The sequence below is a fragment of the Protopterus annectens genome, chromosome 3.part1 (genome assembly GCF_019279795.1).
Source record: "Protopterus annectens isolate FY-2018-M chromosome 3.part1, PAN1.0, whole genome shotgun sequence".
Classification (NCBI taxonomy): Eukaryota; Metazoa; Chordata; order Ceratodontiformes; family Protopteridae; genus Protopterus; species Protopterus annectens.
In genome coordinates, this window is record NC_056732.1 from 973,850,779 (window position 1) to 973,875,524 (window position 24,746).

Genomic DNA, 24,746 nt, shown 5'->3' on the forward strand with positions numbered 1-24,746 from the left:
CTTTCAGTCACCATGTCTCAGATGTGGTCAGAAAATGCTTCTGTCTCTCACAGCTCATCTGTCATCATTTGTTCAAGGTCGAAGGATGTCCTTGTCATCATTTACTCCTCCTTCATCAGACCCATTATCATATACAAAGCCTCATTTGGAATGTACCTAACATTAGTACTTTCCTACTTCAGTGGGAACTAGTCCATCCTTATCATTACAAGGGCGATGTGATGAGTTTTGTCAATTGCTCTTGAGCCCCAAGCTTAGTACAAACCTATCAACCAATGCAGAGGGAGGCTCTACTTTTGTGCTACCTTATAGGTTCATAGGTTCATAGGTTTATACTAGGCTATCTGCCCTAAGGCATTTATAAGCCTAGCCCAAATTTTTGTGGCTTACGCCACCCCTTATATGAAAAAATACTGTGCCCATTAGTTTGTTGTGCCTCTGTCCAGCAGTGACACAGAGATGATTCTCGGGGTAAACCTACGATCTCCCATCCACAGGTCTAGATTTCTCTTGAACAGAGTCAGCGAGGTGCTCTGCCTCACATGCTCACAATCTTTCCTATCTCAATCCTATACCATGTACTTCTTCAAAAACTGTGCCAGCCATTACAATTTCCAACAGGGTAGTTTGCATGCTGCCTTATACATGTAAGGACTGTCATAATATTTTCTTGTTACACTGGCGAACTCCCTGCTACCAAGCACATGAAAAGCTTATTTTTGAACTACTGTTAATGAAAGTTACCCTCCTGGCTTGAAGGTGCCTGTTCTTACTTTTAATTTAATCTCAAGATAACAACCTGAACCCCTTTGCTAATGTGCTCTTTGGAGATGTGAGTGCTTCAAGGACAGTTTTTATTTATTATTTTATTTTATTTATTTTTTATTTATTTAACATTTGTTGACCGGGAAAGTCCGACTAGGTTCCACAGATCCTGTTTTCAGCAGAGGCCCGGGGAGAAATGCTCCAGAAGCATGTCTTTAGAATTTATTTATTTTATTTATTGACATTTGATTATCAGGAAAGTCAGACTGAGTAGAAGACCATTTTTTTATTTATTTTATTTTTTTGACTTCCCACCTTCAGGTCAAATTAAATTGACAGCAAACAGTTTATAACCAGTATAAAGCAATTAGCAAAGATATGCCAAATTAAAACATTTTTCTTTCATTTCCTGAGCCTAAATAACTGGTATATGCAGTTTTCTATACTGGTCAAGAAAAGGGGGACAGTGGCCAACTTAGTACGAGGTCCCTAGTGCACTGACTATTGCACAGACACTTTCAATCACATAGCACGCATATTTTTAACAGATTAAGTTAATACACAGTAAGGATCTTTGTGATAAATGTGTTTACATTATACAAGCGCAAAATTCTCAGTAAACTTGTAGGAGCACAGCCTTGTGGCAGAACTCCTGCAGTATCAGGGTCAGATGCAGTGACTGCAGGCTATTATACAATGACAACATTTATGTTTCAGGGGAGGGCTGATATTCTTACTGCTTGACTGCCAAATGGTTGCACCCATGCCAAATTGCTTCAAATGTGCACCATAATGAAATGATGGATCACAGATTCCACATAACACATCCCAGCAATGGCATGAATCAAGACTAAAAAGATATTTGGGGGGGGGTTAGCCAAGATAATGAGCTGTTAGCAGCACTGTATTTTTGCTCTGCTTCATTTTAACATCTATGACAGGATTTGTACAGAAAAATTCAAAGGAAATGTTTCAAAATTTGATGCATGAATAATTAAACTATTTATGAAAAAAACTTCTAAAAGAAAATATAAGCATGAAACCTTTTTCATCCCTTTTTCCTGTCAGTAAATAAATTCCTTTAGAATGAGTCACTCTAAACCCGGAGTACAGGATAATACAATGAAGAGAGACATTCAGTCTATAATCAGCAACCACAATGGACTTTCTATAAAGATGGGTAAAATGGAAAGCAAAACAAATATTAAGAATGAATATAAAAACAGGTAGAAGTGTGGAGTGAAGCTCTTAAACAAAGATATTCACAAATTTCAAATACAGAAGATGCCATGCCTGATTTAGATAGAAGAATGATTGACAGTGTGAATAATTAAGAAGTTATGTACACACCATAACGTTCCATCTGAGTAGGTAAACTTAATTTGTCAGCAACCTTTGGGAATCGGATCCGACCTCGGATCCGAGCCGGCAGTTTTCAACAGCTTTAGATCAGAGCACCAAGCTCCTCCCCCTACCCATAATCCCCCTGTCAACCCTGACTAACCTCAGATCAGGTTTGCCCAACAGCAGAAGCTGCTAACAATGATTAATCCCAAGATAAGTGGGTAAAACCCATGGACCTGAGTATGAGAACATTTGCAAGTGAGGGGGCAGGAGGGAGGGATGGTTGCTGACAAATGAAGTTTACCTACTCAGATGGAACGTTATGGTGAGTACACAACTTCTTAATCTGGAGTAGTTAACTTCATTTGTGCAGCAACCTTTGGGACAGAGTCCCCAGCTACCTGAATCTTGGGCGGCCTTCATGGAAGGATGTTCCGGAGCACTGCAGAGCCAAAGGATGCTCTCCCTCTGGAGATAATGTCCAATTTGTAGTGATTGATAAAAGCATGAGATGAAGCCCAAGTGGCTGCCGAGCAAATATCATCCAAAGAAACTCTAGCTCTAAAAGCCGCAGAGGTAGACATAGATCTAGTAGAGTGGGCATGGACTCCCTGAGGTGCGGGCCTGCCTGAACTTTCGTATGCTAAAAGGATACACTGTGAAATCCATCTAGAGAGTGTGACTTTAGACACAGATTTACCCAAGTTAAATTTGGCAAAGGAGATGAACAACTGGTCGGATTTCCTATGACCAGATGTCCTGTGGATGTAGAAGCGAAGTTGTCTATGCACATCCAATGAGTGTAATTTGTATTCCCCTTTGTTATGGTAGTTAGGAAAGAAGACCGGGAAGTCGATGGACTGGTTAATATTTGACTCAGAGGCAACCTTGGGAAGAAAGGAGGGATTGGTCCTGAGGTAAACTCTATCCTTGTGAAAGGTCAAGTATGGGGGTTTTACACAGAGGGCCTGTAATTCAGAGACCCTTCGAGCCGAGATGATGGCGACAAGAAAGGCCGTTTTCCATGACAAGAATTTAGGATCTATGGAAGCTGCAGGCTCAAACGGGGGAGCTGTCAAGGCCTGAAGCACCAGCGTTAAATCCCAAGGAGGGACTACATCCTTCACTGGGGGTCTGAGCAGAAAGGTGCCCTTCAAAAAGGTCTTACACAATTTCGTGGTGATCAAAGGGCCCAATTCGTTTCCAACGTGATAATGAGAGATAGCTGCCAGTTGGACCTTGACTGTGGAGGAACTAGCCCCCTGATGAAACAGTCCTGACAGAAAGTCTAATACAGCGGGCAAAGGAGCTGTAAAAGGATCCAAATTTTTGCGTTCCGCCCAAATGGAGAAACATTTCCATTTGCTGCTATAGATCTTCCTAGAAGAAGGCTTGTGCGCTGCTACTAGAATGGTTTTAACTGGGGAAGAGATACTGGGAGTCCTAGCTATGAGTGGAACTGGAGCAGCCAAGCTGTGAGCTTGAGGTTGTTCAGGTTCGGGACTGGGAGATCTAGGGGGTGCGATATTAGATCCGGACGGGGATCCAGAATCCAAGGAGGAATCACCAGATGAGACCAAAGGTAAGGGAACCAGGTTTGACGAGGCCAAAATAGGGCAATGAGGATAATCCTGCTCCTCAACCGACTGGCTTTCTGCAGAAACTTCAGCATCAGAGGAAGAGGAGGGTAAGCATAAAGAAGACCGGGAGGCCAAGCATGCACCAGAGCGTCTCTCGGGGGTTCCCCGGAGGGGGAAATGAGAGTGAAGTAGTCGTAACATTTTGTGTTCGAGGGAGAGGCAAAGAGATCGCAACAGAGTTGACCCCATTTGGCGAAGATCCAGTTCGCTATCTCGGGATTCAGAGACCACTCGTATGGTAACAGGATGGTGCGACTTTGTCCGCTAGAATGTTGGACCGTCCCGGAATGTGCGTTGCTATGAGAAAGCGGTTGGTGGAGATCGCCCATTCCCACACCCTCATGGCCTCTCAACAGAGTGGATAAGACCTGGTCCCCCCCTGTTTGTTGATGTAACAGACAACCGACATGTTGTCCGTCTGAATCGCAATCGTTCCTACAGGAAAAAGGTCCTGGAGTGCTTGCAACGCTAACAGGACTGCCCTCATCTCTAGGACGTTGATATGCAGTGAGGTCTCCGTGAGGCCCCATGTGCCTTGGACTGTCCTGCCCGAACAATGCCCCCCCCCCACCCGAGGCGGGAGGCGTCCGTGGTCACCGTGGCTAATGGAGGGGTCATAGAAAAGGGGCGTCCTTGCTGGAGATCCGGAGATTGGAGCCACCATAGGAGGGCCCTCTTGCAGGCCCTGCTAAGGGGAACGGGATGGCTCAGAGGATAGTGAAGAAAGGACCACTGGACCTGGAGGGTCCATTGTAAGACCCTCATGTTCAAACGTGCCATTGGCAATAGGTTGATCGCTGCCGCCATCGAGCCAAGAGCCCTCAGGACCAATTCCGCCGGGGGAGCTGGAGATTGTAGAATGGCCTGCACGTGTAGTCTCAGGGATAGTAGTCGGTCTGTGGTCAAGAAAGCTAGGAGCTTGTTTGTGTCCAATTTGGCCCCTATGAAGTCTGTAGTCTGAGTCGGAGTAAGAGACGACTTCTCTATGTTGATAGTGATACCCAGCCGGGGAGCTAAACGAAGAAAGTAGTTTCTGGCTGCACAGAGTAGATGCCTTGTCGGGGCGGTCAGGAGCCAGTCATCCAGGTACGGGAAGACCTGAATTCCCTGGAGCCTCAGGTGGGTCGCTATCACTGCTAACACTTTGGTGAACACCCTGGGGGCTACGGTGAGACCAAAGGGGAGGACCCTGAATTGGAAATGACTGACTCCTAGCCGGAAGCGGAGAAACCTCCTGGATCGCCTGTCCATCAGAATGTGGTAGTACGCATCCTTGAGGTCTACAGAGCACATCCAATCATTCTCCCGCAAAAGGGGGAGGATGGATTAAAGAGTGACCATGTGGAACTTCTCTTTGGTTACTGACAGGTTCAGGGAAGAGAGGTCGAGGATCGGTCTTAAGTCACCCGTCTTTTTTGGCACCAAAAAGAACCTGGAGTAAAACCCGGACCGGCACTGGTCTGGGGGGACGTGTTGGATGGCTCTTTTTTCCAGCAAGTGTCGGATCTCCATTGCTGCGGCCTCCCTCTGATTGGGTGGGACATCGGGGAGGTATCTGGGGCTGCGTGGGTAACGAGAAAAGGGAATTTGGTATCCTCTGGATATGATGTGAAGCACCCAGCGGTCTGTCGTGATGGACTCCCAAGCTGCTGGGTGCTTCGCGAAACGCCCCCCGACTGCCTCCAGAGTGGAGCAGTCGGGCAACGCCTCAGGGGTGTTGTGTAGTTTGGTCCGAGAAGGGTTCTCTGGATCCAAAGTTCCGCGGGCCCCCTCTGCCTCTAGGGTGGTGTCCACCCTGCCCTCCTCTGCCGCGGAAGGGCTGGGAGTCCGGAGCGGGACGGGACTGTTGCGACTTCCGGAACCACATCTTCTTCTGTCCCTTTTGGTTCTTAGAAAAGGACCTCTGGGGAGCAGAGAAGTGGACTCCAACAGCAGACAACGTCTTCCCATCCTTTTCGCTCTGGACCAAGGTATCTCGCACAGTTTTGCCGAAGAGGGCAGAATCATCAAAAGGGGCATTAACGAACGACGCCTTAAAGGGTTCTGCGAAATTACAGTGCTGAAGCCAGGCCTGACATCTCATAACGAGGCCCGCTCCGCCGGCTCTAGCGGCTCCTTCCGTGGCATGAGACAGAAGCCGCATAGAGGTGTTAGATATACATCGTAGAGTGGTCATCCAGGTGGAGTGCAACTGTTTGTCCTCCCCCAACATGGACTCGGGGGGCGACGTAGCGTACTCTTTGATAAGGTCCCGCTGCAGTCGGAGCACATGTGCCATGTAGTTCAGCAACCTCACAGAGAAGGTAGCCGAACTAAACACCCGCTTCCCTAGGCGGTCCATCGACCGAGACTCCTTGCTCGGGGGATGAATCGAGGGACTCTCCTGAGCAAATTCCCTCTTGGTGGACGCCGCTCACCGACATGGCATCTACAGGGGGACCCTTACTCCAGTGGGACTTGTCAGAGGGTGGGCTAAGGATCTTGTCTGGGCGCTTGGGGACTGGATACACAGTGTCCGGCTCCTTCCACGTCCTGGTAGTGATCAAGTCTACCAGGGGGGTCGGCCGGAGGGGACACCCAAGAGGTAGACGGGCCTGCTTCAAATGCCTCCAGGAACATGGATTCGTCCGAGGTAGGCTTTGGGGCAGACCCCCCCCCCCTTTATTCTGAGCATCTCCATGATGTCACCAAATGAGACATCTTCGGGGGGTGATCTTGGGGACCCTTCCCCTTCCTCCAAATCCGTGTCTTCAGTCAAGGACTTGGGGGAGTCCAAGTGCCTCCTCTTGCACCTTCGCTTGTGAGGAACCTCCTCAGGGGGGCTGTCTGAGGAAGTCTCACCAGCAACGTCTTGTTCCAATGGAACTACCTGGGACGTCAAAGCAGGCTGTCCCTGGGGCCAGGTGATGGAAGTCGGGCCCAACTGAGAAGGAGTGCAGGGTGGAGCCGTGGCAAGGGTCGGGGGCCTGGAATCCATCGACAGGACTCTCTCCACCATGTCGAATGCAGAGGGAGAGCTGCTCCCTCTGGGATCTGAAAGCAGACTCTCCCTCGGATCCGATGGACGGATCGGGGCCGGCGCCGAAGCGATCGGATCCAACGGACCAGTATGCTCCAACCCAAACGAAGCCAAAAGCATACCGATACCGCCGGATCCGAAGCTCAGCCCTCGGCTCCGAGAGCTCAGATCCGAAGAAAATGGACCCGACAGACTCGAGGGAAGTGTCGGCACCGAAGTACCCGAGACTATCGGTGCCGACACACCCCCGGCTCCAAGGCTGCTCGGCTCCGAAGACTCTGAACCCGGGAAACGGGACGGAGAAGGAGCTATTGGGGCAAAGAAGGGGGTCAAGCTCCCCCCCGGAGGGGGGGGGAGGCAGGAGCACTCCCATCTGCAGTTGGGCCTGGAGGAATCTTCTCATCATCCGGTCCAAATCTGCATCCGTGAGACTTCTAGTAGATCTCGACAAGGCCACCGAGGTGAGGCGGGAATGCCGCCTTGATGACATCGAAGGAGATCGGATCTCCTCCTCCTCAGGACCTGGTGAAAAGCACAGGGACCGGATCCGAGAAGGAGGAGACCCTGAAGACCCGGAGGGAGAAGACCGCTTAGCCGGGGGGGGCCGAAGCAGAGGCCTCGGCCCGCCGCTTGTGGTGCTTCTCCCTCCTCCTTTCTTTCCAGGCTTCCTTCTCCTCCGGGCCTAAGGCAGGAGGTTGAGTCCCAGCCGGGGGGAGGGAAGCAGGAGTGGCAGCCGCCGCAGCGGGAGCCACGGGAGGACTGGAGGTAGAAGCCGAGTCCGGGGGCAGAAGACCCGCCAGAATCAGCTTGGACCTCCGGTCGTTAAGTGCCCTGGGGTTGAACGCTGCACAAATGGTACAACCAGAGGACAGGTGTTCAACCCCAAGTGTGGCCATCCGCTGGGGACAGCTTATGGCCACACTCGGTGCACTTAGAAAACATTATCTTTGGGGCCTCAGACATACTTAAAAAAAGTAACTCTCACACACAAAGCCCCAAACACACACACACACACACACACACACACACACAACCCTGACAGAACCACGAGGAAGGGGGAGGTTAGATAGAAATAAAATAATTTAAACTACGAGAGCTTTTAGACAGAAAAGGGGAGCTAAACACACTCTCACACCAAAGGTTAAAGAAAAATGTTATAAAAGTTAAATATTTCTCACAAAGAGAACGAAAACGCCTGGAAACTCTGGATCAAGCTGCTGAACTAAACCCAGTAAATTAGATCTGAGGTTAGTCAGGGTTTGCAGGGAATTATAGGTAGAAGAGCTTGGAGCTCGGCTCTAAAGCTGTTAAAAACTGCCGACTCGGATCCGAGGTTGGATCCGATTCCCAAAGGTTGCTGCACAAATTAAGTTAACTACTCCAGATACTGAATTTCTCCCAAAACAAAATAGCTTATTTTGGGAAACAATATCTAGAAAACAGGCCCAGAAGGAACAATATTAGGATTTATGGCATCCCTGAGAAAGAGGAAGGAGACAGTATGATTTAATTTCTAAATAGCCGGCTGCGTAAGACATTGAACCTGCCAGAAGCTCTTTGTTTCAGTATTGGGAGGGCACACAGATCACTTTCTAACACATCAATAAAGAAAATTCACCTACACTAGGGTCACTGATCATTAGATTATTTTCTAGGCTATATAAAGATCTTATTTTAAAAACAGCATGAACTAATTATCCAGTTAAAATAAAACATTATAAGATTTGACAATGATTATTCAACTTCAATCATGTCAAAAAGGAAAGCATGTTTACCTCTTATAAAGGACTTAAAGAAAAGCAATATTAAAGCACTCATTGTATTTCCAGCAATAATAAAGTTCATCTTACAGAAGGACAGAGGACTTTTAATACTTATACAGAGGAATATAATTCTAGAAGAAAATGCAATAAATGGACTGGAATTTGTCTACATCTCTCAAAAGAAATGCAACAAGGAATAGATGGTAAAAACTGAAAAATAAATGGAAAATTAATTCATTCTCCTTGCAATATTTGTTTTGTAACATAAAGAAGTGTATGAATAGTAAGGATCAGATAACAATACAACTTTCTACAGGGACAATCATGTTTTATTCCTTATTTCAAATGATCTTCTTTATAAACGTGATGCTAATTAATTCCAAATTAAGCTTAATCAGTCATACTATACCTATCACTAAATGTAAAACATCAATATGATTAAGCTTATGTAAAAAAACAAAAATTTTAAGTTCTTACAATGGTTTTGTGTTCTGCTACTAAACATAGTGCTTGGGATATAAAATGACAGCAAAAAGTATGCTAAGCTGCAGTCTAATTCATAAAAGTGGCTGTTTTACATATACAAAAGAAAGTACTGGAATGTCACTAAACAATTAGCATATCATTAACACCTATACAAGCTAAATTCTTATCACACATTACTGGCATTCTTTCAACACAGGTTTTACTGTTAGCTTCATATAAAATAATATATGAAAACCTGAGAAAACATCTGCATTTGAAATGTTGGAGTCATTGTTTTATCTCTAATTATGCTTTGTTACAGTCTTCTTATGTTTAGTAGGTATTTGCTAATTAAAGTAACTTACCAAACCCTTATTTTAAAATAAAGGTTAAAAATAAACGCTGATTGTTGCGAGTTTATCTGCACATGCATTTTCTGAAAATATATTGTCTCCATTTGAGGAAGCATTTGAAAGTTTAAAGTGGTTCATGTTTTATTTTCTTGATTAGATGGCTTTGAAGGGCTACTATTTTATGCTGAAGTGTTTAAATTCACTTGTGAATGCCGCAAGCATTTCTGTGCATGCAAGTAGAGCTAAACAAACTATTTTCGTGCCTTTAACATTAATTTAACTTTAAAAGAAGCTATACTGTGGTGTGAGCACTTCTGTAAGGCTTTATTTATTTATTTTTATTTATTTTACATCTGTTGACTGGGCTAGTCTAACTGGATATATGTCCATTTTCAGTAGAGGCCTGGGGAGAAAAGCTCCAAGCATAAGTAGTGACAAAGATTACAATATACAGTAATAGTCAAAATAAATTACAGGACATTGTTACATTGAGGTTAACATAAGTTATATAGGTTAACACTAAGATCAAATACTGAGAGCAATAATTTGAGAGAGAGCAATCAAAAAAAGAAATAAAATACTGAGTTGTAAAAATGTCTGACATAATTTTTTTTTTACAGGTATGTGACATAGAACACTGGAGTATACAAGTGTAAGGAGAGCAAAAGGGGAAAGAAATAACATTCAGGGTATATCAGTCAGGGTTAGAGCAGGGACAAAGCCAGTGAGTTTTAAGATATTCTTTAAGATGCTTTTTAAAGAGATAGTGGAAGCAAGAGATGAAAGTTCACTAGGAAGCTGGTTCCAGCTTTTTCCTACTGTGTTGGTGAAAAGTGAGTCCCCAGGTTTGTTGTTAGATTTAATAGTGGAGACTAGAATTTTGTTAGCTGAGCGCAGAGTTGCAAGATTTTTGTAGGGGGTAATCAGATTAGTAAGGGTTGGGGTATTATTAGGGTGATAAAGGATCTTTTGGGTGATAAGTTGTTGACAAAGTAGTAGGTTCTGCAGTTCTAACCATCCCAGTTGTTTGAGGTTGTGACAGTGGTGAGTTCTGAAAGGGGTGCCAGTGGCAAATCTGGCTATGTTATTATAACTAGTAGAAAGTTTGGTGATGTTGTTTCTAGATAGGTTGATATATACACTGCAGAAGCATAGAAAAGGGTAGAGATCAGGTTAGTCTGGGCAATAGTGATTCTGGCTGAAGGGGTAAGGAAGGTTTGATTCTGTAAAGGGTGCCTAGTTTTTTGTTGACAGACTTTATTGTAGCATTAATATGATCATAGCAGCTAAGGTTGTTATCAATTGTTACTCCCAGTAGACGGGTTGTAGTGTCAGGGGGTATGTTAGTTCCATTTTTAGAGGTTACTGTGAAGTGTGGATGAGGTGACTTATGAGTAGGAGCAAAGAGCAATAATTTTGTTTTTTTGGGGTTTAAAAGGAGGCAATGTTGTATAAACCAATTTTCAACACTGTTAAATACTGTTTGAGTGAGGGACTGGAGAGAGGTTATGTACTTGGCTGAACAAATTAAAGTTGAGTCATCTGCATATTGTATGCAGGTGGCTTGAGGAATTTTGGTATGTAGATCATTAATAAACAATGAAAAGAGAAGGGGTCCTAATATAGAGCCTTGTGGTACTCCAATGTTTACAGGGAGGGAAGTAGAAAGATTATTATCCCAAAGTACTGCCTGCTGTCTGTTTTCAAGATAGGATTTAAACCAATGTAGTGCTATAAACTTTAAGAGTTTCTATGAGTTATTTTTCCTTCTTCTTCTTCTTAATGTAAAAACTGACCTTTCAACTCACACTCTGAACCGGACGTGATGCATTAGAATGTTAAAATGAGAAATACAGTGTGTTGTAAGTATTAATACTGATAAATTAATTTAAAAGCATTTATATTTAGGAATAAAAACACATCATATTTAATCATACATAAGGAATATACATAATGAATATAATATAATACATTGAATGTAAAAAATGAGCTTTAAAACCAGTAATAACCGGTTTGTAGTTTTGATAGTTTGTTATATATTAACAGCTTGATGGCTTGTATAATAACAGATTGAACACACTGAAGCTTATAATAAGACACTACTGGTATGACACAGATAATTATATTCTTTGGTATATGATTTAAACATAACAGACAGATTGTATTTGATAGAGTTTATTTATAGAATATTTGATGTTAGTTCAAATTCCCTCTGATAACATGCATAAATAAGATGAACTGATTGCAAGAAATTAAATTATATAATAAAAAAGAAGGAACTAGAATAACAATTTCCTGATATACAAGGGATGGTATATATCTAGTTTTATTTTCAAACAGCATAGTACACGTAGATTATTACTGAAGTTCGGAGTTCATGTAAATAACAAATGGAATAAGAGAGACACTATAAGCAGGAATAGAAAGAGATAAGGACAGATAGACATGTATACAGTAAATAGATTGTTATATAAATAAATGTATCCACTGTAAATAAAATAAATAATAATATACAGCTTCTTAACCTTTATAATAACAAATGTGAAAATAACATCTGATAACCTTCTTATTGTAGTTCGAGGAGCAAGAAGAGGTTATAAGAGAAGACTGGAACAGTGATAACTAATCTGTCTTATTTAAAGTGAAACGGGACCCAAGTAGCATTTTCTCTCTTTCTTAACATATAGAAGAGCTTTCTTAAAATTATTCATATTAAAGGATTAAATAAATCATTAAAGAGAAGAAGCCTGCTGAAATACATGAAGTTACACATAGCTCAAATAGTACTTTTTACAAGAAACACATTTACTCAATAAGGATGTTAACAAATTATCATTCATGAATTATTTAGTTTTAGCAGGCTTTGGTTTTAGATCTAAAAGAACAGACACACTCATTCTGTGGAGGAATTCCCCAGTTATGACTTATGTTGATAAAAATGGTATGTTAAGTGATGTTGTAATTGAATGGAATAGGAAAATATATACTTTGGTAAACTCTTACTGGATTCCAGGGGGTTGGGGCTAAAGATGCAAAAAATTATCTACATGCTGATTGGTGATTTTAAGTGTAAACACCACTGCTAAAAAGAAATACAGAATCACATTATCAACTACATACTAATCACATTTTGTAAGCCTTACGAACTTAAAGTTTGAACTAAGAAAAGTAAATTTGCTTCAATACAGCCATTATTCTTATAGACATGGAACTCAGACAAGTACTGATGAGGTTTTTGTTACAGGGGAATTTGATTTCAAATATAACAGAAGTTTCCATAGTGTCATGTCCATTAGCAGATCACAATGCTATTGTACTCAACATTATTTTGAAAAATAATATCTTAATATATCATAAAAAACTACCAGCATGTTGTCTGTTTGTCTTTCAGCTTTTTCTGGTTAGGGGTTGCCACAGCAGAACTCCGGTCCGCTATTGACTGGCAGTAGATTTTTACAGTGCCGAGTTACCAGCTCGATGCCCAACCTAAACAAAGGCATGCCCATTCACGCATGTCTTTCGGAAGGCCACTCGACCGCGGGGAGGACATGCAGACTCAACACAGAAGGCACTCCCCGCACTCCAGCCGAGAATCGAACGGCAGAACCTCTTGCTGTGAGGCAACAACGCTACAGCGGCTATAAAAGACTACATTGTTAAAATAATAGGATTTAACAAGTGGTATGTAAATGAAATCAAGAACTTTATATAAATAAATACAAATGGTGAAGTAAATGGTATTATCCTTTGGGACTCAAAGGCTTACTTAAATGGTAATTTTTTTCTAAGTATCTCATAAGCATTCATTATCGAACTGCCAATTTCCATACCAGATGTTGCTCTATGTAAATACTGTAAACAGCTATGCTATTCCATAAGCTGCTCCAAGTAAATATTGTAAAGCTATTATCTGACTGTTTGAACACTTACATACTAAATATATTGTATACTTTGTACTACTGTTATACTTAGTAATCTACATGAAATCGGTGGTTTGGGTAGATGATGGGTTATAATCTTCATGTCATTTCTGCTTCTGTGCAAATATTGTGTATTCTATCTTTACTCACTTTCAAAAGCATTTGTAGTTTGCAACTTCTACGACACTTTTCTGTATAATCTTTAACTGTATTCGGTGTTTTTGGAGCTTTTCTCCCTGGGCCTCCACTGAAAACGGGCTCCCTGAGCCCAGTGGACTTCCCCGGTAATCAAACTGAACAGAAATAAATTACATGCTGGTATATAAGTAAGACAAAAGAATGGGATACAGAATTAAATACATTACAGATTAAAACAGATACAATAAAGTTAGACCTAAAACCAAATAACACTATTAGTTAGTCAGAACTAAAACATTTGAATACAAAATATGTTAAAATTCTAAATCATAAAGTATTAATAAACCTGAAAAAATTAAAACTTCAAACATATTCGGTGAACCAGTCAAGCTTAGATACACTTGCTAGTAGATCTAAGAAAATTAATAGACTAAATCACATTAAAGACATTACAATACAAAGAAATAAAAAAAGAAAGGAAAACAGACATTAAGGGCATTCTTGAGTGCTTTATAATATTCTATGAAAATATAAATAAAAATTCAAATAGCTTAGTCAATGATGAGATAGTAGAAACTTTTCTAAAGGAAAATATAAGGAATACATTAGCAAATGGACAATTAAATGCCAGTGATAGACCCTTTACTTTAAAAGAAATAAAAGATCAAATTAAAAAGTAAAAAAAAATAATAAAGTTCCTGATTTAGATGATCTTGTACCTGAACTATATAAAGTACTGCCAGATAATGCAGTCTTTATACTAGAAAAAGCTTTCAGGGAAATAAAAACTACGTTGGAGGTTCCCCCATCATGGAAATATTTCCTTGTCTCACCTATTCTAAAGCAAGATAAAAATCCAACAAAGTGTTTTACTTATAGTCCCATTTCACTCCTAAATGTTGAGTATAAGATGTTCATGTCTATTTTAGCAAATAGAATTAATCTAGTAATACCAAAATTACAATTACTCTAGTAATACCAAAATTAATTAAGAACAATCAAACAGGTTTTATTTTGAACAGACAGGTACAATATAATGTAATAAGGATACTTACACTAATAGACTATGCAAATAAAAATAAAAAAAACAACTTTCTATCTAAAAAAAGTCAAACATATTACTACCTGTCATAAGCAAACAGCTCCTAACAGTTTTGTCTGGCTATTAAAAAATTATTGTTTAAATGGAAACATTTCTTCTAATCAAATTCCCTATATAAATAATATCCTTTCTTCTGTCCAGAAAGTCATATATTCTAAGTATTGTATTAAAGACCTAATCTTTTCAATTTTTCCAATAACATATACAAATGAATGCTTAGAAACTCACAATTTCACTAGAATGATAGATGAAGAACAAAATAACTTAACTTACTGGCACAAATTTTTAAATGGAACCGAAATACATACTGTTGAAAATTTGTCTAGATATAGCCACAATTCTAATAATTGGTTAATATCATAAATATTTAGAGATTTTGTAAGCTCAATAATAAATACATTTAACTCGGATAAGAAATCTTTCCCCAAATACTGGAAATCTTAATTAATATTAATGATAAAGCAATGGAAAAATAAGTGTTACTTATCACAGATTAATATAAATCTTAGATTAGACTTCATATACTTGGATAATACTTTTTGGAATTATTCCACAAAAATTATTAATAGAAACTTTACTGATGAATATAAAAAATAGTATTAAAGTCAACAGAAAAAAACTACATCCCCTTTATATTTGAAATTGTTCTCCTGGAAGAGTGTTTGCTACACCTAACAAGGTTACAATTATATATAAATCAATCAGAATCAAATCCTGGAGATGTGATTCTGAGGTAACAGCTGATTTGATACATATGGTATATGAAAGTGAGGTCATCTCCCCCTTTTTGGAAAGAAATCAATTTTAGTCAAGTATTGTGGTTGGATAAATGTAATATTTCCAAGTCAATGATTTTATTTAATGCTATGATCCCTGAAATAATTCTAAGGACTCAAGTATCTTTGGTCTATACTAGCTATAGCTAGGATAATAATCAATAATTGGAGGAGTAAAACTACATCTTCTTGTACTGAATTTCTTAGTATGGCAAAAACTGTATGTAGCAGTGAGCTACATATGATTAGGATGAGAACTTTTAATATTACTCATTCATTTAAGTTGTGACTAAAACTAAAAGATTTGCTTGAAAAACATTGTTTGTTTGTGTCTTTCGGCTTTTCCTGGTTAGGGGTCGCCACAGAGGAACTCCGGTCCACTAATGATTGGCAGTTGATTTTTATGTACCAGCTTGCCAGGCCTGACGCACAACCTTCAACGAATTAACCATTGTTAATTTGCATTACACTGATATTACATGCCTGTGGATGTATGTAAATAGTAATGTTTTCTTTTATTTTACTCAGCTCTTTGTTATTAAAATAAAATAAAAAGTTAAAAAAAAAAGACTAGAAAGATCTTGACTGCAAATGTTTTACCTCTCCAAATCATACAAAAAAATAACAACTCAATAATGTAACCAGACCATAAAAACCGTGGTGTTTGGGAAGCACTGAAAAGTAAATCATTGCCACACAAGATGGGTGTGGAAAACTGAACGTTATCTTGAGTCAGTCTTAGTATAATAATACAGACAGTGCAAAAGAATGGTAAAATGCTTGTCTGCTTATATTCATATAGTATAAAGAAACAAATGGCGCAATATTCAGTACATACACAAACAACATGCACTCCTGGATGAGCAATGCACAACCAAACAGGGTAAATTCTGGCATAGCTGTCTCATCAACACACTATTTTCCTGACAGCCTGCTTCTCTGACTGGGTTAATCTCAACTGACTTTGTATCCTCATATTACCTTGGAGGTGAATATTAATAAATATTGGGAGGGGGCTTCAAGTGCAAACTTATTACATGGGCTGCTATGGGGTGAAATACCTTTCAAAGCAAGTATACCTCATAAATCATCCCTTTTATTTCCACATTTATGTGGTTACAGGCTGTAGATGAAATGGTCATTTGATCACATATATGACATCCTTAGAAGTCAGAAAATTAGAAAAAACAATACCAATATGACAAATTAAATTGAAAGGAAACTGAAATACTACCACATCTGAACTACAACCAGTTTGACAGAAGAAAGGAGGCTTTGCTGGACTGTAAAGCACCCAAAACTAAAACTTGAATATAAAAATTTTTAGACACAAGTTCAGCAACTTCATTAAAAAAGATAAATGCACACTTACACAATTTGCCCTCCTTCATCAGCTTCTTAAGATGGTGATTAAGATTTACCTCAGCTGCAGTATGCAAATATTCAGGTGTATCCTAACAGCAAAGAAAAAATTGTTGCATGAGTGCAATTATGTAAATTACAAAGTACTGTAGAAATTCCCATAGTCCATTCATAACACCAGGAAATCTACATAAAACACTAACAGTGAAAATACAGAAAAAATAAGTTATGTACTCACCATAACGTTCCATGTTGGTAGTCCATCTCACTCTTCATTTTTATATATGGGTTCGTAGCCGATCCTCGGCTCCGACTTGGCCGATTTTCAAGCTCGAAAACTTCTGGTTGGCGCGTGGCTAAGCAGGTATACCATGGTGCACCAGTGCAATCCCCAGATCCTGTTTGCTGCTCACTAGCAATAGAAAGAGATAGAAGGAAACCCTTAACCAACAAGCCAATACTAAAGGGTCGCCAACCAAGAAATTTATAATATTACCTCCAGGAGTGAGGGTTGGTAAAAATGAAGGGTGAGATGGACTACCAACATAGAACGTTATGGTGAGTACATAACTTCTTTATGTTAGTTAGTCCAATCTTACCATCATTTTTACATATGGGACAGCGTCCCTAGCACCTAATTCTTGGGTGGCTCATGGGAAGATACTCCTGAGCACCGTGGAGCCAAAGGATGCTCTACCCCCTAGAAGCCAAATCCAACTTATAATAAATAATAAAGGTGTGAGGGGTAGCCCACGTAGTTGCCGCACAGATATGATCAATTGGTACCCTGGCTTGGAAGGCTGCAGAGGTAGACAGAGACCTGGTAGAGTGAGCTTTGATCCTGTGAGGTAAGGGTCTGCCTCCGAGCTGTAGATGAAAGCTATGCAACTCGAAATTCAGTTAGACGATGTCACCTTAGAAACTGGCAAACCCAATCTGGAATCAGAAAAGGAAACAAACAATTGGTCTGACTCCTGAAATTCTTTGGTCCGTTGCAAATAGAAACGCAGCTGTCTGTGAACATCCAACTGGTGAAAACGGTATTCTGCTGCATTGCTATGATTGGGAAAGAAGACTGGGAGTTCAATGGACTGGTTCAATGTGGCAGAAGAACAAACTTTGGGGACAAAAGAAGGATTGCTGCGTAAAGAAACCCTGTCTTTATGAAAAACTAAATAAGGTGGTTTAATAGACAGGGCATGTAGCTCAGAAACACATCTGGCTGAGGTAATAGCTACCAAAAACACTGTCTTCCAAGACAAATACTTTAAGGAAGCTGAATGAGACAGTTCAAAAGGAGGGGATGTTAGTTTGGACAATACAAAATTTAAGTCCCAAGAAGCTACAGGTTCCTGTAAAGGTTGTCTCAGCAAGGTGGCTCCTCTCAAGAAGGTTTTATATAACTTATGTGACATGAGGTTAACATTTAGAGATCCCAAATAAAAATTTGAAATAGCCACCGATTGTACTTTGATGGTGGCTGTGGCAGATCCCTGCTGAAAAAGCTCCAAAAGGAATTCCAGAATTACGGGAACGGGAGCGGCGTAAGGACCACATTCATTTTCTGTGCCCAAATAGAAAACCTTTTCCACTTACTGTCATACAGTCTTCTGGTTGATGGTTTGTGTGAGGATAAAAGAATATGGGACACTGACGATGAAACATCATGAAGCCTGAGTAGAGATGGAACTGGATCAGCCAAGCTGTCAATTTGAGGGTGTGGAGAGATGGGTGTAGCGAACCTGACATGTGGGTCAGTAGATCTGGAACTGGGTCCAGGATCCAAGGATCGTCCAGGAGAAGAGGCTCAAGGAAGGGAAAATACACCTGACGAGGCCAGTAAGGGGCAATGAGGATAAACTTGCTTCCCCGTCGGTTGGCTTTCTGTGTCACTTTGGAGATTAGAGGAAAAGGAGGGAAGGCATAGAGAAGTCCCGTGGGCCAATCATGTACCAGAACATCTCTGGGTGCTTCCCCCGGAGGGGGAATTAGGGAAAAATAACTGCTGCACTTGGCATTGACTGGACTGGCAAAAAGGTCGCAGCAAGGTTGTCCCCATTTTAGGAAAATCTGTTCCACTATTTCCCATTTCAGAGACCACTCGTGGTGCAGCAGGATTGCCCGGCTCAGCTTATCGGCTATCATGTTGGTTGTCCCCGGAATGTGCGTTGCCACCAGAAAGCGCTGGCAAGAAATCGCACATTCTCAAACTCGCATGGCTTCTTGACAGAGTGGGTAAGATCTGGCACCGCCCTGTTTGGTGATATACCACCCAATCGACATGTTGTCCAATTGTATCGCAATCGTCCCTGGAGGAAGAAGGTCCAGAAGTGCTTGCAATGCCAGAAGCACTGCTCTCATCTCCAGAACGTTGATATGCAGATGAGCCTCATGTTCTTGCCATGTGCCATGGATGGTCATGCCCAAATAATGCCACCACCCCTCATCCTGGGAGGCATCTGTGGTCACAGTGGCAACAGGTTGGGCAGGCACAAAGGGAGCTCCCGTGAGCAAATTGTTGGGGGTTATCCACCAACGAAGGTCCTTTTTGCATGATTCTGTCAGCAGAATAGAGTGATTCAGCAGTAGGTATTGGAACGACCACTGGGAGAACAGGCGCCATTGAAGGATTCTCATATGCAACCTGGCTAGAGGTATTAACAGAATGGTTGAGGCCATCATTCCAAGAAGATGAAGAATCCACTTTGCTTTGACCTTCCAAAGTGGGAGAAGTCGCTGAACGTGTGAGATGAGGTTTTGTGCACTTTCGGCAGGAAGACGAACTGTCATATCCACTGTGTCTATCTCTGCGCCTATAAAATTCACAGATTGCAAGGGCAGTAATGCAGATTTTTCCCAATTTATGGAGATCCCTAGTTGAGCACAAAGCTGGATGGTGATGTCCCTGTTTTGGAGAAGTAGATGCCTGGTGGGGGCGGTCAGGAGCCAGTCATCCAAATACGGAAACACCTGGAATCCTTGACTTCTCAGGTGAGCTGTCACTACTGCCATACATTTGGTGAACACCCTGGGGGCTGTGGTGAGACCAAAGGGCAGAGCACGAAACTGATAATGGCTGGCTCCCAGCCGGAAGTGCAGATACCTCCTTGATGCCTTGTCCATTTTTATATGGTAGTAGGCGTCTTGGAGATCTAGACAGCACATCCAATAGTCTTTCCCTACCAACGGGAGTATCGACTGCAGTGTTACCATCCGAAACTTGTCCTTTTTCACAGATTCGTTTAATATGCTGAGGTCCAATATTGGCCTCCAGTCTCTGGTTTGCTTTGGAACTAAAAAGAACCTGGAGTACGTTCCGGATCCTATCTGGTCTGCTGGCACGGGCTGGATGACTCTTTCTGAGAGCAACTTGTTGATCTCCACAGTTGCCTGATCCCTGTGACTGGGTGGAACATCTGAGATCTTCTTGTGAACAAACAGTGGAAGGGAAAAGGGTATGATATATCCTCTGGTAATAACTCTTTGTACCCAAGAGATGCGACCCCCGACTGGCCCCAGAAAAACGCAGTCGGGGCCACCATCAGGAGAGCTGATAAGGCTGCCCTAGAAAGGAACCATGGCCTTGCTGGTACTGCGGACCACCCCTGCCTCTAGGGCGACGTCTACCATTTCCTCTTCCTCTGCCTCTGAAGGAGGATTCACTCTGTGTGTCTGGAAAGGCCCTCTGGGATTTTTTGAACCACATCTTACCTCCCCTTTGACCTTTGGGGTATGGTCGAGAGGGGACAGTAAAATGGACTCCCACGGCAGAGGGAGTCTTTCCTTCCTGTTCATACCGAGTGAGTGTATCTTTCACCTTGGAGCCAAACAAGGAGGAACCATCAAATGGTGCGTTGGTGAAGGTGGACTTGAACGGCTCCGCAAAATTACACAAGCGCATCCAGGAGTGGCGCCTCAGGGCAACTCCTGAACCCGCTGCTCTGCTGGCTCCATCAGCCGCATGAGATATGAGCCACATGGAGGAATTAACCATGGAATTTAGGGTGGACAACTGAGCAGAGATCCTATTTGGGACTCCCTCAGGACAAGGACCCTGTATGGAATCTCCTAACTCCTTGAGGAGATCCTTCTGCAACCTCATGAAATGGGTAAGACAGTTCAGGGATCGAAGTGTAAAGACCGCTGAACTCAATACGCGCTTCCCAAATATGTCCATCTGTCGAGACTCCTTGTTTGGCGGATGTACATAGGAAGAAGTCTCCGCCAACTCCTTCTTCTTGGCTGCCGCCACCACCATGGCATCTACGGGAACGCCCTTAGACAAGAATAATTTTCCAGGAGGGGCAGACAGGAACTTATTTGGTCTTCTAGGTACTGGCTCCATGGCATCGGGAGTTTCCCACACATTCCGACTAACCAGATCCATTAGCTCGTCGAAAGGTGGAGACACCCAAGAGGCAGAGGGTTGAGACCCGAAAGCCTTCAGGTACACTGACTCCTCATCAGAAGGGTTGACAGTGGGCCAAACGCACCTCTGTTTAAGGATCTCTAGAATGTTCACAAAGGAGACATCATCAGAGGACGACTCAGGGGACCCCTCCAATTCATCGAGGTCAGTGTCCGATTTCAGAGACTCATCCTGGGAGTCAATATGCTTCCTCTTGCATACTCTCTTCCACGGGGGCTCCTCAAAAGGACCTTCTGGGGATGCCCCGGAAGAGTGGGAGCCACCAGCCGGTGGCTCCTGAGGCTGTGGGTCTCTGCTGTCTCTGGAGAGAGTAGGGACTGAGACCGAAGAGGAGCCCTGGGGGGGAAGAGTGCTTGTACCACTGGCAGGGGCTGTAGATTGTGATAGCACACTCCTCATCACTTCAAAAGCAGATCTCTCCGGCTCCGAAGACCGTCCCTGCTCTGAAGAGACAAAGGACAGTGCCGGAGCCAGAGCCATCGGTTCCGAGATAGATGCAGGGTCCGAGCTCACCTTGGCAGACGCACTGAGAGGAAGGCTCGGAACTGATGAAGATTGATTCAAAATCTCCCCCTCGGCGCCGACAGAAGAGCTTCGGTCCCTGGACACGACGGATGGAGCCGAACGTGTCGGAGCCGAACTCGGCTCCAATGCAACAGAAAGGGGAGCAGGAACCGAGTCCCTCCGTTGGTAACAAGGATTCCGGCTCCGAAAAACCAACATGACTCGGAGGAGGAATGATGGATGGAGACAAGACGGTTTTGAGTGGCTCTGAGGTCGACTGGGTCAGAGCCAACAAAAACTTAGGCAGGGCAGATGAATTGAGGAGTTTCAGTACTACCCTCTCCACATCTTCTTCCGAAAGACTCCTGGAAGTCCTGGAAGATAAGGTTGGGGATCTTGACCTAGCAGGCACTGGAGATTTGACCATCAAAGAGACCGGTCGGGACACTACAGACCAGCTCCGAGAAGCAGACTCAACTATCTGCAAGGATTCAGCAGTCGGCACCAAAGCATCTGTGACTGACTCTGAAACCAAAGTGCTCTCCTTCAGCTCCGAAAACCGATGAGTCGAGGAGGCAGGTTTTATTAATTTGGCAGGCGGCTCAGAAACAGTAGCCGGTGCCAGAGAAGGCCTTTTTGAACTTTTAGATTTTGAGTCATATCTTGACTTAGAAGACTTGGATGAGGAAGCCGAAGAACCAGACAAAGCTTCCTCGAATGTTGGCTTCAAAAGACCCCTGAGTATCAGTTTGTTCTTTCTCTCCTGCAACACTCTAGGAGAGAAAGCATGACAGAATAAACATGATTCTTGCAAATGGATGGCTTCCAAACAGTAGACACAGCTACTATGGCCATCGGTCAAAGACATTTTCTGGGAGCACTTCATACATTTTTTAAACCCAGAGGGTTTGTGCTCCTTGCTATCCTTAGACATTGCAACCCACAAGCAATCAGAGGAAAGAAAAGAAAATGACTGAGGACTAGGTCCTCTAACTAAAACGGGCTTAGCCCTACAGACGAATTACACGAGGACTAGGTCCTCTAAGTTAAACGGGCCTAGCCTGGTATAAGACGGAAATAAGAAGTTATGTACCTACCATAACGTTCCATGTTAGTTGTCTTCTCTCGCCTTCTTTCTTGCTTGATGGGTTCGGAGCCGATCCTCGGCTCCACTCACTGCTTTAGCTCGAGAACTCCTTTTACCAGCTCGAGGCAGCCCCATATCCCATGATGCAAGGCAGGAAGTACCCAGATCTCGTTTGTTGACAAAGGGCAATAACACCAAGCATAAAATACTTCCCAAAGGAAGAAGAAACTTACAGATGGAAAAAGGACCAGGTCTGAATGGTCTTTAGCATAATAGTTTCTTATACAAGGTCTGTCCAGGCCAGGGGAAGGAGGGAGGGTGCAAGAAAGAAGGGGCGAGAAGACAACTAACATGGAAGGTTATGGTAGGTACATAACTTCTTAATGTTAAGTTGTCAATCTCGCCTTCATTGTTGCTTGATGGGACCGTCCCTAGCACCTCTATCCTGGGTGGCTCAATGGAACAAACTCTTGAGGACTGTAGAGCCAAAACTGGCTCTGTCCCTGGAGGCCAAGTCCAATTTGTAATGGGAAACAAAAGTGTGAGGAGTGGCCCAAGTGGCGCTGCACAAATAGTGTCCAAAGGCAGTCTAGCTTGAAAGGCTGTAGAAGTAGCTAAACTCCTAGTTGAATGTGCTTTAGGTTTTGAGCACAGCTGTTTTCCCCGATCGTATAAATTTCAGTGATGACCGAAGAAAGCCATCTGGACAAAGTCACTTTAGAAACAGGAAGGCCTTTTTTATTATCCGCATAGGAAACAAAAAGTTGATCAGATTTTCTAAATTTTTTTGTTCTGTCCAAATAATATCTAAGCTGACGGTGGACGTCAAGATAATGTAGCTTTTGTTCAGCTCTATCTGAATAGTTAGGAAAAAATACAGGATGATCAATGGATTGATTCAGATTGTTTTTGAAGCGACTTTAGGTAAAAAGGATGGATTAGTTCTCAAAGATACTCTGTCTTTGTGAAAAATCAAATAGGGGGGTCGAACCGAAAGAGCATGAAGTTCAGACACCCTCCTGGCAGATGTAATAGCCACTAGGAATAACGTTTTCCAAGAAAGATATTTTAGGGAACAAGAAACAGCTGGCTCGAAGGGGAAGAATCAAGGATGTCAGCACTAAATTTAGATCCCACTGAGGAGGAGGATTCCTGATTGGAGGCTTTAGTAGGAAAATTCCTTTCAAAAGGCCCTGCAGAGCCTATGGGACATAATATTATGATCTGCTATCCCGACATGAAAATTAGAAATAGCAGCCAACTGAACTCTGACTGTGGAAGAAGAGGAGCCTGCATGAAAAATCTCTGCTAAGAAGTCCAGAACTGCCTGAACAGGGGCAGTAAAAGGATCAATATTTTGGGCCTTAGCCCAATAAGAGAAACGTTTCCATTTGCTTGTGTAAATCCTCCTGGTAGAGGATTTTAGTGTAGCTACTATGATATCTCTAACTGGGTTAGAGATCAAAGGAAGCCTGGCTAAGGAAGGAAGTGGAGCAACCATGCTGTGAGGTTGAGAGAAGGGATTGACCGGTGCAGCTGACCGGATTGGTGAATCAGTAGATCTGGCACTGGGTCCAGATGCCACGGCTGCACCAAAAGGTGATGATGGAGGAACGGGAACCAAACTTGTCGAGGCCAGTAAGGGGCAATGAGAATCAATTTGGCTCTCAAAACGGTAGCTTTCTGGATCACCTGAGGGATCAGAGGAAATGGAGGGAAGGCATAAAGAAGTCCCTGGGGCCAATCCTGGGTCAGAGCGTCTCCGGGCGGATGGCCTGATAGAGGGAAGAGGCTGAAGGAGTCTGGAGATTTGCTGTTTTGGGGAGTACCAAACAGATCGCAACATGGACGACCCCATTCCAGAAAAATCTCTTCCGCTATGGATTGCTTGAGAGACCACTCGTGAGGCATGAGAACAGCTCTGCTCAATCTGTCCGCTATAATGTTGGTTTTCCCAGGGATATGCGTTGCTACCAGAAACCGATGAGAGGAGATCGCCCATTGCCAAAGTCTGAGCGCTTCTCGACACAAGGGGTAGGACTTGGTTCCGCCCTGTTTGTTGATATACCAAACTACAGA

General features: G+C 42.7%; 1 protein-coding gene across 2 annotated transcripts in view; it reads right to left on the bottom strand.

The window, feature by feature from the left end:
* Positions 1-24,746, bottom strand: part of LACTB2 (lactamase beta 2) — a 736,830-nt gene that overhangs the window by 64,675 nt on the left and 647,409 nt on the right. For both annotated transcript variants that reach the window (XM_044067148.1, XM_044067149.1), the window contains exon 7: positions 16,658-16,739. In XM_044067148.1, coding sequence (XP_043923083.1) covers positions 16,658-16,739 — 82 coding nt within the window. The remainder of the gene's footprint in view (positions 1-16,657; positions 16,740-24,746) is intronic.